We start from the raw sequence: 16213 nt of genomic DNA, 5'->3' as shown, positions 1-16213 counted from the left end.
ACTCCTTGGATGAAATTCTTAATATGAATTTACTCAGCCTTGTAAATAAATTTAAAAAATTAATTGACCTGCACAAATTTGTTACCAACCTTCCCGCTCCCAGCATACTTAACTTCTAGTAAAATGAAGAAAATTAACATTTCTTGCTACTTGTCTCTCAGATATTAATTCTTATGGGGGTTGAGTAGATCAATGTCTATTACCTGGTATAGATCTATTATAATCCACTGAAGTGCTGTGTGGAAAAACAATTCACATTAGGATTGAATATAGATTTAGGATCATGTCAGGCCTGTGAATTTGGTCTTAAATCCATTACTTTAAAGGAATGAATAATGAAGATTTAGAGATTTAGAGAATAGTGTTTCTGTGCCACGAATATTCTCCTCTTAAGGGGAATTCCTGGATAAAATAACTTGAGGAGAGAAAAATGCTCCAATCTGCAAATTGGGTTCTTTTTCATCTGATAGTTTTACTCTGAAGCTAGTTAAGAACAAAAGCACGAAAAGACAAAATGAACACAGGCTTGAGGGTAATGTGCTTCCTCTCCTCATCACTGGTTAAATCACCGAGAGGAGGAAAGAGAGAGTGAGGTAGAGAGAGAAAGAGAAGGGTGGGGAGAGAATGGAGATTGTCAAAATGAATCTTCTGCAAGACCGCCAGGGAAAGTCTGGGTTCAGTAGGTGAGGAACAGGCCCCAGAAGAACTCTTCAGGGCACTGTTCCCTGAAGCCCCCGATCTTGATTGACTTTCTTGAAACTTTTATCTTCCATTTGTGCTTGACTCTGACATGAAGCTCAATAGTTAAGTGCTCCCAGCTCTCTGTTGGGCCACTCAACCCTCTTCTGTGTTCTATTCCCTCTTCATAAATACTCCATATTTAGCACCAGAGATGTAGTTACTAGATCTTAACCTTCAAAACATAATTTTAAAACATTTTCAGACAATGCTCACTCTGTTGCCATTTTAGTTGGTTTACAAAAGGAGTTTATATATGTTAGAGGCAGCAATACAAACCTTTAGGGAAAAGATAGACTGTTCAATAAATAGATGAGGCAGAGCAAACTAGAGTAGGGAAAATAATGCAGAAGTATTTTGGGGAAATGTAATCCTGAAAACTGCAATATTGCCCTTTTAATTTGCCTGAAAAATACAAAACATGTAAACAATGATATACCAAGAAGGAACCATGGAAATGGAATGCAATGAAAACAGCCATGGTAAGAACAGAGAGACTAGAAGAAAATTGGTATTGACTTCAAAAAGAATGTACTATGCCAATAAAATGCTGAAGCTAAGTCAGAACTATGCTCTGTGTAACTGTTAGAAGAAAGATTGCAAGTAGCTGGGTGTGGTTGCTCATACCTGTAGTCCCAGCTACTCAAGAAGCTGAGGTGGGAGAATCACTTGAGCCCAGGCTGGGCAGCATAGCAAGATCCCATCTCTAGTAAATAAATAAATAAAAAAGATTGCAAGGATTGATTGGAGTGGGGTCATTTGTGCCATCTTAGGAAGTTGTTTATATGAAAAGTTAACACCTTTTGTCAGAGGGCAGCTATTATATAACTGGATGATTATATAACTAATGATAACTGAATGAAAATATCAAATATGATATTTAAGTACATTTATCTAAAAATATAATTCTTTAACACACTCATATTATGGAATATAGAATTATTAATTTTTAATCTATGTCATTCTTCTGTTGAGAAAAAAAAAATTTTGTCTAAGGAGCATGGCTGAGAGTTGGGGTGGATATTGAGAGTTATATATGCAAAACGAAATTAAAGCCAAGCCTATAATTTCACTGGTGTTGAGTAGGATGCATATGCTGTCTTGAAAAGATATAGGTGTTACTTTAGTAAAAAAAAAAAAAAAAGAGAGAGAGAGAGATAATAGACCACTTAAAAAGTGATTTTTAATTTTATTTGCTAGGCCTCTGGGAAAAGTGAAAACCAGGTCCTACCAAACCTCATTAATGACCTAAAATAATGCAACAATATAGGTTTCAAAATTCAAATGCCTCTGGCACCATTCAGTGAAATTGAAGGCATGGAGCAGGCTGGGTGTGAGACTCTAGTGATTGTAGTGTAGTGAATGGTTGCCTGCCCAAACATTCAAATTCAACTAGAAAAATAAACAAACAAACACAGAATAAAAACCTCTACTGGCTAAATAATTCCCTTCAGAGGTGCTAGTTTTGGGGATCTCTCAAAAATACTTTCCGATTTTTAACATAATATAGTTTCTTTGTTTATTATTATCTAGTATTAAGAGTAGTTCTTCTTTGGGAATATTCAAGACCCTCCCTAAACTGTCCCAAGCTGACATAAAACATGGAGTCTTAAGCTCCAAGAATGTATTAGGGAGTGAAAAAGGTTTACCTCCCTTTTCAGACAATTAGGCTTTGAAAAGCAGCAAATTAATGAGGGTCACCATAAAAAGCTTTGGGTTGCTCCTGATTAGACTGTATAGTAAAACATTCTTTTTCTTTCTATTTTCAAACTGCTTAATCACCCGAGATAGTTAGTAAATAACATTAAGCTGAAACCCTGCTTTGTTTGTAAACACTCATACTGGCTTTCTATTTTAATTGATTTTTAACTTTGTTGCAAAGATCTTTCCATTAAGTCCTCAAGGAAAATTGGATAGATATTGAAACATTATTATATGTTTGAATAACCTAGCACTGTGGTTGAAAAAAGTTGGAATAATTTATTTTCTCAATATTAAGGTACATATTCTCAAGTCTTTTGATACGTTACATTTAAAAGTATTTTTGAAATTATATCATGCCAAAAAGCATGACAGGTTGATAAGTCGATGTCTTGATTCAACAGCAAACATGTATTGAGCTTTGTGACTGACATTAGATGTGACGTTCTTATGCTCATTGTCTCACTTTCCTCACAACTGCCCAGGAGATTGGTGTTCTTCCATGTTTCAAAGTTAAGGCAACTGCATCTCAGAAGGATTCTAGATGTTGGGAAAAGTTATTAAAGAAGACATTTTAAATCAATATTAATTATAAAAATCTTTAGTTTGCTTCTTTTTAATTGTTTCAGTTTTATTTTATTTTTTATAAAGCTACTGTCATTTATTTTGCCTGCTAGACAATTGTTAGTTTAGGAAATTGTAGTCTATTATCTTGTATTTCCCTAGAGGTTGTACTTACCTGTGTGGTTCTCGATGGCCCACTGTAGTACTTGGCATATACTCATAAGATATCTGGGAATATGCTTTTAAGAAGAAATGGACAGAAATCCTTCTCTAGCTTTTGATAGACATTTGAAGAATGGAATTGTATCCTACCAAGTCACCCTTTAAATTTATGAGAAAACTAAAAAAAACCCCAAAAACCTTAAACCCTTTTAGAGACTTACCAGTTGTCAAATTAATGAGTCATTAGAGTTCAAAATAAATCTATGATAAAAATACTTCTGAAACAACAACAAAAAGCAAAGCTTGATTCTGGTTAGTGCTAGTCACACTTCAGTGAGCAGCATCAGAATCAAAGAGGAGCCTCACAACACAAATTCCTGGGCTCCGCCCCCGTATGTCCCCATCAGGGAGGGTAGGGTGGAGCCTAAGCATTTGCATTTTGAACAAGCTCCTAGATGACTTTGATGCTGCTGATCTCTAGACCACATTTTGAGTAGCACTGATTTAGGCATGACCTGAGAAGCATAGTGTTAACAATTTAAATTATGTTTTTCAGAAAAATAATTTCAACTGTACCAGAAGAGCTCAGTGCCCCGAAACCAATGTCAGTTCTGTGCAGATACAAGGTGATGCTGATTATTTCATCAACCATCTTGGAGTTCCCACCGTGCAGTTTGCTTATGAGGACATCAAGGCATTAGAGGTGATTGTTCCTAAAAATGCAAAACACACACATAATGTAGTAGACGTGTAGAATTTGATTCTATCCTGGCTATTCATCTTTCATATCAAATAGGCCACTGTAGAAAGTGGCTTCATTTAGAGAGTTATTCCTGTTGTTCAGGGCTTTGTAATAGTATTTGAAAACATCAGCTCTTTTCAATAGTGTTGAATTCAATTTAAAAAGATTTATACTGTCACTCACATTTTCCCAGTGTGCGTTGCAATAAGAAATTTGCAGTAGTTGGATTAACATCAAAACATAATTGTAATCTTCAGTGTTCACAGAAACAGTTGACATGTGCAATAGATTCTCCTTTCCTTGCCCAAAGGAAAATGCATTTCACGTTCTGTATGTTAATGTGAGTCTGTGGATTAGCTACCCAAAGTTTGTCAATAGTTTGCCTGCCTAAAAAAAAGATACTACTTTTTTGTGAAGATAGAAGCCTTTTTCCCAAAGAATATCACAAAGGCATGATTCACCTTCATTAAGTCTGTGTTCATCATCTGTTGACTTCAATCCTTTTAAGCTTTCTCAGAATTATGTCACAGGAAACTGTCTGTCTATACATCTAAACCTGTTGGAATATATTACCTTCTATAATAAATTATTCATGCATTATTTGGAGCTATTTGAAAGGCTCTGGATTGGACTGCTTGAGGTAATTGTTGCATTAACAAAATAAAGCCTGGAAAATAGAGTAAAACCTGCTTTGCTCTTCAAATGTAGATATCCTTGAAGAGGAGTGTTTATTAATAAATTATATTTGCATAGCATAGGCTCATCACTTCAGGTATGTGATATCTTAAATTTTAATAGCGTTTAGTAATATTTTAGTAATGTTTCTGTGTAGTACTCATAAGATATTATAACTTTTATTCAACATTTGTATAATGCATCTTTTTTTTTTTTTTTTTTTTTTTTTTTGTTGTTGAGACAGAGTCTCACTTTGTTGCCCAGGCTAGAGTGAGTGCCGTGGCGTCAGCTTAGCTCACAGCAACCTCAGACTCCTCGGCTTAAGCGATCCTACTGCCTCAGCCTCCCGAGTAGCTGGGACTACAGGCATGCGCCACTATGCCCGGCTAATTTTTTCTATATAGATTTTTAGTTGTCCATATAATGTCTTTCTATTTTTAGTAGAGACGGGGTCTCGCTCAGGCTGGTCTTGAACTCCTGACCTTGAGCAATCCACCCGCCTCGGCCTCCCAGAGTGCTAGGATTACAGGCGTGAGCCACCGCGCCCGGCCTGTATAATGCATCTTGATTGAGTTTTAAACCAAGAATTTAGAGAGTCAGAATAGCATAGCCTTGGGAATGGGACTAAAGTCTTGACTCTGACCCATACTAGACAAACTATTTAACATCTTTCAGAATTATTTTACAAATAAGGTACTTTGGTATACTTATGGAATCTATGGAGCTATGGTAAGGATTAAATGAGATTAGGTAAAAGGTTTGTCTAACATTAGTCATACAAGGTGGACCACCCCCCAACTGTAGCTGTTGTCAGCTTTGGCAGTCTGAAATGTTGGTTCTTTGTGCACTCAAGGCTGAAGAGTGACCAGACATACCAAGAAAAGGTAAACATGAAAATGAGGTTTATTGAGGAAAGAAAGATAGGATTATGGAGCAAGAGCAAGATATGAGTTTACAGAGTGAGATACATATGCCACAGATGACCACCAGACCCACTGTCATAGCAAAAGACAGAAAAAAAAATAAGGCTTGATTATGGTCTTATGGTGTGAGTCTTGTTTTATGGTGTCCAGATAGGGACCTCCCGTGGTTCAGACATCACCATGGAACTGCTTTGATTGGACAGTTGGGAGTTATATAAATGAGTCTTAACTATACACATGGATCTCCCATGAGCCTCTCTGAAAGCCCATTTGTGGGGCTGAACTGCAACGGCTCACACTTTCATCCCTAGAAGACCTGGAATCCCTCCCTATCTACCTAATACTGTCATTATAATTATCATTGTCTGATTGTAGATCCAACATAATAGTGGGAGAATCTCTTAACCTTTTAGAAAAGAATACATTAGGGGAAGGGAGGAGTTTGGTAATTGTTGAGGAAAATGATCTTTTTGGGCTGAAGAGGTGGAATTTGATGAGGAGCAGCTAGAGAATATGAGGAGTCAATAGGGAGAAGCTTTGGAAACACGACCCAGTGAAGTTCTAAGAAGGTACTGCTGTCACTGGGAAATTCCCAAGGCTAAATCTATCTAATAGAAATGGCTTCGTCTGAAGGATCAGTTTTTCAAGTTACATCTAGAATATCTAACTCCTCTCATCAAAATCAGTTTCTATTATATTTGTCTCCAAAAAGTAATTAAAAGAGTATCTCCTATGCTTTATAATAAATGACTTTGTTTATATTGCTTTAGTGGGAGAATTTTTAAAAATAGATTTGTCCCTCACAGAGTATGAATGCTTGTGATGAGATAATTTTGTGTGAACTCTCTAAGGAACAGATATTAACCTTTGCTTTCTGGGTTAACCTATAATAAATGCTTGTATACAGCTATTAAGAAGACTTGTAAATATGGAAAGAGGCTTTATCCATGATGTAAAAAATATTTAGACTATGTCAGTTAGTAAAGTACATAAGGAAATTGGAGCTTTTTCATAAAATAGCAATTATATTTGAAAATATAATTTTTATATGTAATTTTTAGGCAAATAGCTTGCTGGATCAGGAATCAGGAGGCCTGAGTTTTTAAATTCATGCATAGTATTAATAGTGGTCAAGTTACATTAGTTTGTGGGCCTCTATTTCCTTATTTGTATCTAATTAAAAGCAAAATAAAACAAAAAATAATACGTGCTACTTACTGAGTACTTACTATGCTAAGTGTTTTATACTTTTTATCTCGTTCAATACTTACAACATATCTATGAGTTAGGTTTTATTATTAACTCCTTTTATGCTGAGGATGAAATAGAATTTAAAGTCAAGTAGCTTATCCAAGGTTAGAAAGATAATAAATGGCCAAGACAGAAGTTGACCTCACATCTGTTTGACAGTAAGCCCATGTTTTCAACTATTACACTAAAGATTGCAAATTGGAAGCCCAGGGGCAAGAGCCAGTCTACCAACCATATATTGTGTGTTCTGCACATTATTGAAAAATTGAATTTCTGGAAACACTGGGTTCTTTTTCTCCATGGAAACAAACAGCTAAATGGGCATTGCTCACCAACTTGCCATGTTCTTTATCAGAATCTGCCATGTTGTTTGTCCAAGGTGCAGTTAAGAATATTTTCTTCAACACCTGTTCTATCAAAAATTGGAAAATTAATGATAAACCTAAAGGGCCACATGTTTCACTGGACTGTGTCACTTATAATGCCTGCCTGATCCCTGTAGTAACTGAGCTCATTATGTCTGCATTCATTTTGAGTAAAAGAGGTAAATAATTTTATAGTTGCTTCCGTTTTAAAAATTGTGTTTTCTAAGTGAGCTACTTTTATGATTAGATTATATTCGTGTTTTTGAAGAAGTTATCTATTTTAAATTACTTGGGTAATTATAATGCAAATGTTAGAATTAGTCAATATTTTTTTCTTATCCAAGAAGATTGATTATAGATCTATTATATTCACTTTCAACAACTGAATCACGATAAAAGGAAAAAATTGAACTATAGAAAAATAAACTAGTGCCATAGAAACCACATTTTATGGACACGTGGGACATTATTAGTTCTTTTTTTTTTAATGAAACATGACATTTCATAATATCTATGCTCAATATTTCCAGCTATTCACATTCCCACCAGTGAGTTTTTCTTGTAATTTCTCTGGACACAAAAATATTGCATAAAATTGCTTAAGGGACCTTTCATCTTCAGCTTTGCTTGGCAATTATGCTCTAAATTTCCAATAATTAAATTTTACAAATGCAAAGCAATCTATGGATTTGCCAGATGTTAGAATGATTCCTTCTCATAAAATATTGCCCTGTTAATTGAAACATTTCTACTTGTAAGCTTCATTTAAATAAGGTTTTAAATTTGTAAACACTGTTGCACCTGTTAGGAGAAGCATTCTGCACAGACTAAGTACAATGCAAAGATTACTGAAAAGGAAATGAAAAGACACGCTTTCTGATTAAGAGTGCAACATTTATGACAGGCTGGTGGTCCAATGCACATTTCTTCTGTCACTTAACAGCTGTTTCACATTTTTGTTCCAGATCAGTATATCTATTCTCAGTAGGGCATGTCAGAGGGTCTGCCTTCTTAGTATATCAAAAGATCAATCCATGCCCTAGCAAGCTTTATACCACACATTGAAGCTGGGGTTCTTCTCTCTGTTTAACCTTATATTTTTTGCTCTCCTGCTTGAAACATTCTATTTTAAACCCAATTTACCTCTATAATGGAGCATTTAACATTTAAATAATAATGAGATAAAAGGGTATTACAGCTTTTATATAGCAGGAGTCATGGCATAATTGTTTCAATATCATTTAATAACCCAGAGACAGAAAGCCAAGTAGCATAGGTGTTTTGAAACTCTTATTCATTCTTTTAAAACTAGATAAGTTTGATACGAATTCTGATTCTTAAACTGCTATACAGCAGCACTTATATATGTGTGTGTGTGTGTGTGTGTGTGTGTGTATGCATATATATAAACCTTAACATTGAGGTAATTCTGTGGGATAAAAATAATTCATTTGTGCAGATATAATACAGATAAGTACTATAATACACATATCCACATTTTGGAGCAAAGTAACTTATAATTTACATGTTAAATCTTCATGTTTTATTCTAAGTGGCAGAAGATTTGTTACTTAAATTGGAGATTATTCTCTCATTATATTTTGTGTTTGGAACTTAGTCACTCTCATTGTTATTTTAACATAGTAATAGTTCAAAAGTCAATTAAAATTTCTTGACTTAAGTAACCAAAATTGTTACATTTAACTATGTACAAGTTCTACCGATGTTTTGCAGTGTCTGATAGAATCTCTTTCATACTGATATCTATAAAACTTATGTAAAGTCACTTAAAAATGAGAAAAGTCACTTTTCTACCTCAAAACGTGACAGTTGGAAACGGGATGGAAAGGGGTTTGTTGGCATTGTCTCTAGCTATTCCCTTTCTTTGTAACGTATTTTAGAAAAAGTTCTTACAATGTGATATCATAATATATAGTATCATTATTTTCAGACCAGATTTGCTTCATTTAGGGCAGGAGTTCTCAAATATTTTGGTCTAAAAATCCATTTAACCTCAAAAAGTTGCAAAGATTCCCAAAAAAGAGATTTTGTTCATGTGGGTAATATACACAAATATTTATCATACTGAAAAGTAAAAGTGAGAAAAAGTATATTTATTAATCCATTTAAAATATTAAAAATAATCAAATTATTGTTAAATTATAATTACTTAATAACTAAATTAAATATAATACAAAGTAATAATGTATTTTTATGAAAAATAATTATATTTCTGTACACATGAAGATAAATGAGAAGAGTGGCATTGTTTTACATTTTTGCAAATATCTTTATTATAACTTAATATGAGACAGCTGCATTTTCTTATCTATTTCTACATTTAATCTTTTGTAATATGTTGTTTGGTGGAAATGTATGAAGAAAATCTGGTCTAATATTCTTTTCATATCACAGACATTTTTCTTTGATCCTACACTGAAACTTGACAAATGTCAGTTTCCTCAAGGTTAGTTTCACTGTGGAATCTGAATTCATACTAGTGAACTTTTTGTACCCTGTACATTTGTGAATGTAAAATGAAAAAGGCCTATAATGTCACTAGTATTATGAAAATAGTTTTGATCTTGGGGATACTTTAAGATCTCTGGAACACACTTAAAGAAATGCTTATTTGGGGAAATGACCTTGGTTAAACTAGTCTACTTCCTTTTTTGGAATGTCTGACAAGATGTTCAACTTTGCTTCTTACTCAAGAATTTGAGCTGTGACTGTATATAAACCTGTTTGTGTCTTTTCCAGTCATCTTTGGGTATTGCCATCCCATTCATCTGACAAACAGCATGAAGCAGATAATATAATACTCACATAAACTGTGGTTCTACAAAGATTTCTGTTTCTTAGTGGCATTCCTTTGGAAGAGAAGGTTAAACCCCAATCAACAAATCAACACTTACAGAGCAGACTTGAAAACCTTGATTGTACAGTGTATAAAAGGCCTGTCACAGAGGGAGTACTATTATAGTTACTATATGCTTCCAAGAACCTGAGGAGTAAATATAAGAAATTGAAATATGAGACAGACAGATTTTGGGCGGGGGGAAGAATGGAAATACTACTGAGACTCAAATGGATCGTTCAAAAGATCATACTTCAAATTACGCAATATTTTGAAATGGCTGCAAGGAGGACAGATTTCCCCTAGCAGTTGTCCTTGCTCAGAATTCTAAATAAGGATATTTATTCTAAATGACTATGATAATTGGATCAAAATATATAGCACATCCACTGTATTTTAACTTTAATGTTATTTTCAGGGATTATCTTGTGATCATCTCTGTTTTGAGGGAACCAGTTTTATAATGAAGATTTTGATAGTTTCAATAATAATACTTGCAGGTAGATTTAATGATAGACCATGTTTTAAATTTGGCAACTTTCAAGTTAAGAATATAGGGCAACTCCAATGTGATTTATTTAAATATTTTTTATTTCAAACTTATTCATTTATTTAGCCAGCAGTTATTAAGCACTTTCTGTGATCCAGGCACTATGTTAGAAATACAAAGATGAATAAAACAGGCTACCTTTCCCTCAAAGTAGTCACAGTCTAGATTCAGACTCATACAAGCAATAAAATAGAGTAATACAATAGAAGTTCTCATAGCTGACTTCCACTTAAGCAACTTGCAGGATTAACTGACAGTTTTCCTTCTATTAAAATGTAATGACTAATGATCAAGGATCCTTGAAACTCATCACAGTAAGATCCTTTCTGACTTTTGCACACTTGTGTTCTCTTAGGTTTAATATATGCTTTCCTGGGTCAGCTATGTTCCAGATCTATCTATATGCTCCTCAGCTTAAGATGACGTTACCTAGTGATAAACCCATCATAAGTTGAAAGTATTGTGTCAAAAATGTATTTAACACACCTAACCAACCAAACATCATAGCTTAGCCTAGCCTACCTTAAACATGCTCAGAACACTTTGGTCCAGTATTCAATAAATTACATATTTAAGATTTTATTATAAAATAGGCTTTGTGTTAGATTTTGCTCAGCATTGCAAGAGGCATATCCCTAGCCTGGGAAAAAATCAAAATTCAAAATTCAAAGTACAGTTTCTATTGAATGCTTATCATTTTTGCACCCTCATAAAGTCCAAAATCACAAGTCGAACCATTGTATTTCGAGGACTGTCTGTATCTGCCCTTTCCGTTTGTTATTCATGATTAAGTAATTTAATTGTTATATAAACTCGTGAATCATAAGTATGAAGAAATTACCTCTAAGAAACCTATATTGATAACACTCTAGGAGGTGAGCTGCTAACAAAAAATTGATGTTCAGAGAACCAGGTGACTAAAAGATTGGGGGTAATTTAAAATAATCTATATGCATTCTGCAATCAGTTTACTTCACAAGTATCTTTAAAAGTTCCACTTTAAATAAAAAGAAACTTGAAATATAGATAATATATAGGGCAAGAAAGAAATAGAATTTTATTCAACAGGCTGCTGTTCAGAGAAAAGGCCTTGGGTTTCTATCAAAATATTGGCCAATAAATATGCACTCACCAGTTTTTAATTAAAATGTAGTATTTACATATGCTTGATTTCCTTTTCTTTAACTTATTTATCTAAACTAGCTTCTAATTCATTAACGTATTAACCGGTGGAACAAATCATATTGGCTAAGAGGGCTTCTAATGTAGAGTGAAGTGATACAGACAGGGTAGTATCATGGAAAATTATATTTAACAAACACTCATAACATTTTTGCCAGACATTCGTACATTAAAGATGAAAAAACTGAGGCACAAAGTGATTAAGAAACTTGGCCAAGGTCACACATCAATTAAATGGTTGAATTAAGATTCAAACCCAGCATTCTATTATCATATTTCTGGGCTCTTTTCTCTACTTACTTCTATGCTATTTCTCAAGGTTTTCTAGATAAAATGAAGTACAGCTAATATGTCTCTTGATAATGGGAATATATTCTGAGAAATATGTTGTTAGGTGATTTCATCATTTATATATAATGAGAAACACTTATAGTAATTTATATATTCCTTTAGAGTCTCTAATTAGATTCTAAGCTTCCCAAAGTTTACATTTCCAGCAAATAGAAGTGAATAGATTCAAAGCATTATAGGAAAAATATGATAAAATCAAACTATTCTAAATATGAGTATTTAGTTTCCTAAGTTTTAAAAATAAAGATATGGTGATGATTTTACTTATTTTTTCTTTCCATGGTAATTGTCCATATAGTGTGATAGCTGGTAGGTTTAATATGTTGCATTTATCTCATCACTTGTCTCCTAATTTTATTTTCGAGAAGATGAGGAGATGGCCAAGTTAATTTCTTCTAATTTTGATGATATTTGAGTATAATATTTTTAGGTCTAAAAACATTCTGGGAACTAATTTAGATGAGTTTTAAAAATGTATAATTAAAATGTTTAGAACAGTTTTGGTACTGACGTGCTCTAACAATAAACTCCAAAAGGAAGTGGCATATTTGGAGCTCCAACAGCTGTGGATGATGACTACGGCCATAAATGAATTTCCTTGTCCACTCCCTAATCTCCACAACTTTTCCATCTTATTTTCTTTGTATTTGGAATTGCAGGTCTTCTATGTCTGTTTCACAGCTTACATATACAGAACCTTATCTTGTTTTTTAATAAGCAAATGTTTCTGTATAAAACAATGACAGACACAACAGTGGCCTTGAAGTCTCATAAATGTTAAAAAATTAAAATCAGACTGAAGCCAAGGCCACTTGGTTTATAAAGATCGATATTGCCGCCCCATGAAAGTTCTGCTTTTATATTAGTCTCAAGAAGGTCACAGTTGTCTTCAGTCTCCTTTCTTGAGGCTTTTGAATTCTGCTGAAAGAGAACAAAGTATTTATCAGTGTTTTGATTTTTACATTCTCTTGTCAATAGCCTTAGCCTTGAAAGTATTCTTATGCCATTTTCTCTTATTGGTAGAGAACATTTTAAGTCTAAGTAGTGTAGTGTTTATGTAGTACTGAGAATTGCCAAAAGCAGGAAAAAATAAACTGCACCTTTATGTACGAAGTCATTTTTAGTTCTTCTTTAAAGCAGTATTTTCGTTGCTTTACTTTTATTCACTGATAATTCTTATCAGAGCATTAGAAATTTTACATATACTGCATGCTTACAGATAATTTCTAGTTTATGACTCAGGTATATATATGGGGGGGGAAGAGAGTGCTTGCCTTAAAAAGAAATTTTATATGAATAATGCCAGGACCTATGCTTAGAAATAATAAAATTGGATTAGGACATTGCTTATGGAAAAGCATTGAGGTTAAATTTAGGATGCTTTGTCTCTCTGTAGCAGACCTATTGCCCAGGTTAGGAATGTAAGTCCCACTGGCTACCATTGGTTTGAAGATTCCCACTAGTTCATGGGTGATTTTGGACAATCCAAATAGTCAAAATGAGATGTGAGGCTTCTTTGGTGAGAGGATGATCCTGAAAGTGGTGGGTCCACAGATGTCCCTGGCCCTGACTCCCTCTGATGGACTGACTGGAAAAAAAAAAAACACTCATTGATTCATTCACTTTTAGAGTAACATTGATCATTGAACCCAGGTAGTTTAAACCATTACTCTATAGTCAAATGATATAGAAGCTTAGAGAGATTCATTAAATTGACTGAAGGTTTTAGAAAGAGTTAACTGCAGACTTAGTTTTCCCTCCTGTCAGTACTTCTATCTATAGCTTCTATCTTCCCAACTCCTATTCCATATGTTTTACTCATTTTCTTGCTTCTTTTCTTACCTTCCTTCTGTTTATTTTCTTTAGTCTAGCTTCAACTTTTTCTACACATGTTGTTTTACTCTTTATATCTTTTCCTTCTTAATTAGCTCCTTGTCTTCTCTATATACTTTTCCATTCCCACTTTCTTTTCCCCCAATTCTCTCTACAGTTGACCTTTGAATAACATAGGGCATAGGGGTGCTGACCCCCTATGCAGTAAAAAAATCTATGTATAACTTTTGACTCTTCATAACTAAAGTACTAATATCCTACTGTTACAAAAAATTTAGTACTTGTCCCCGAGGCCAAATCAGTGAGAATGAAGAACAAGGACAACTAGTTTGAGGAAAAGAAGAGAAAAGTTTATTAATGTGCTGGCAAATGAGGAGGGCTGCAGACTTGTGTCTCAAAAGATGACCATCCTGCCTTCAGGCAGAAAAACAGGGCTTCTTAAAGGGGGAGTGGTTGGTGGTTGGGCTCGGGTCTATGTGACTGGTGACTGGTGTCGTATGTCACTAATATTGTTAAACTATAATTGGTGGTTTTGGTTGACCTTATCGCTGGTGATGATGACCTTGTGACCTTTGTCCTAAAAATTCTGTCGAGCCATCTCCTGTAGTTTAAAATACTAGAAAACAAACAGCAAAGAACATTTTTCTGCCCCCTTGATTAGTGGCCTCAGGAGGGAATGCAGGTTTTAGTTCCCAGAAGGGATGGGGGTTTTAAAGAGACAATTGTAAAACAGTTCGTTGCCCTTTTTTAGATCTTTACCTCTGTTATACTACTGTAGACTGGGAAGGGCAGGTTGAAATTTAATGTTCTCAGATACCTGAGAATCCCATGCCAAAATATGGTGACAGAGGAAGAACTGGCCCCTCATCCCCTAATTCTTCTTTCTTGACCTACTCTTACTTTTCTGCCCCCTTTGACTCTGTCTCATACCATGAGGGATTTTGTATATACGTGTGTGGACACCCCACCCTGCATTTTTAAGCAGTCCATTATCCCACAAATAGCTGCACCTTACCTACTCCCTGGGGTCACACACTGGAGGGATAATCTTCCCTGGAGATGATGGACCTGGAGAAGAGAGATACTCTATCACTGGAAGCAGATATGGGGCTACATGAGCAGGGAATTCTGAGATTCTAGACCTTAGGGTAACTAGAACTTGATCTAGAAGGGGAGTCAAGGACTCTGAGTGGATATATCTGTCTGTGTTGATTCAAGATGAAAAGGCCTTGGAATTAAAAAAATGTCTAAAATCTAGAGCCTGAAGTTTACGTATGCCAAATGACGGATAATCCTGGTATAGGAAAGGTTTGTGTTCTTGAATTAACCTGCTCAGATGCCTTAAGTTTGTTACCTAAGATTTGTCCCTAAGAAACCTAGAGATCTGAACCAATTATGGGGGGTTGTTGGCAATCTCAGCTGGGTGTTGGCCTAAACTGGGTTTTAAAGATGTGACTATTCGGTGATCGTGACCTCGACCCTATGAGGTATTCAATGTAGCAAATCACTTCCAGAATATGATTGAAAATACATTTCAAAATATGAAGCTTAAAGGGTAAAAAAAGAAATAAGAAATTATCTTAACATGGAGAACCTTCAGTTAAGAAGACACAGTATCTGGGAGGTGTGTTTTTAAGCAAGAGTTAATTTTAGACTTTCTAAGAAAAGGAATGCATAATCAAACCTTGATCAAGCTCTTGGCCAGCTTCAAGTGGTAAATCAGTGCCATAAACTCCATTTTAGAGATTATGGCCACATACTATTGTGAGAAGTTAGTAGAATGGTGTGTGTTCTGCGCCACAAACAGTGTGTGTATACATACCATAATATTTTGAGCAAAAAAACATCTTGGATGTTTTTTGACAAAGGATCATTAGAATTTATGTGTTTAAGTTTTAATGAGAAAAATGTAAATTCTAAAATAAAGCAGGAGAAAGAAAGTAAAAAGCATTGGTTAAAAATTTAATCAGAATTTATTCAGGTTTCTTATATTCTATTGGTAGCCACAGTATTTTAGGTTATGTCTTGCAAAAAGAACTCTGCTATGTAGCATAATATAAATCAAATATTATACCAAAAAACTAAATATTGCTACTCTTTGCTTGGATCATAGGTATTGGTAATTTTACATTTGTTAAATGAATGGATGAATCAATGTGTGGTTATAATTTATTATTAATATTTTGATCATAGCTACTATGTGCTCACAAATCTTAATCCCTTTCTTTCTTTCCTTTTTTCTTCTTTTCCTTCTTCCTTCCTTCTTTCTTTCTTTCTTTCCTTTTCTTGTGTTTCTCTCTCTTTATTTCTTTCTATCCT

At 34.4% G+C, this 16213-nt stretch overlaps 1 protein-coding gene across 1 annotated transcript in view; it reads left to right on the top strand.

The window, feature by feature from the left end:
- The window catches only part of NAALADL2 (N-acetylated alpha-linked acidic dipeptidase like 2), an 899092-nt gene that overhangs the window by 669459 nt on the left and 213420 nt on the right, over window positions 1-16213 (top strand). Inside the window, exon 10 of the mRNA XM_069471997.1 lies at window positions 3722-3868. Coding sequence (XP_069328098.1) covers window positions 3722-3868 — 147 coding nt within the window. The remainder of the gene's footprint in view (window positions 1-3721; window positions 3869-16213) is intronic.

The sequence above is a fragment of the Eulemur rufifrons genome, chromosome 7 (assembly GCF_041146395.1).
Source record: "Eulemur rufifrons isolate Redbay chromosome 7, OSU_ERuf_1, whole genome shotgun sequence".
NCBI classification, from domain to species: Eukaryota; Metazoa; Chordata; class Mammalia; order Primates; family Lemuridae; genus Eulemur; species Eulemur rufifrons.
This window is presented reverse-complemented; position numbering and strand designations above follow the sequence as displayed.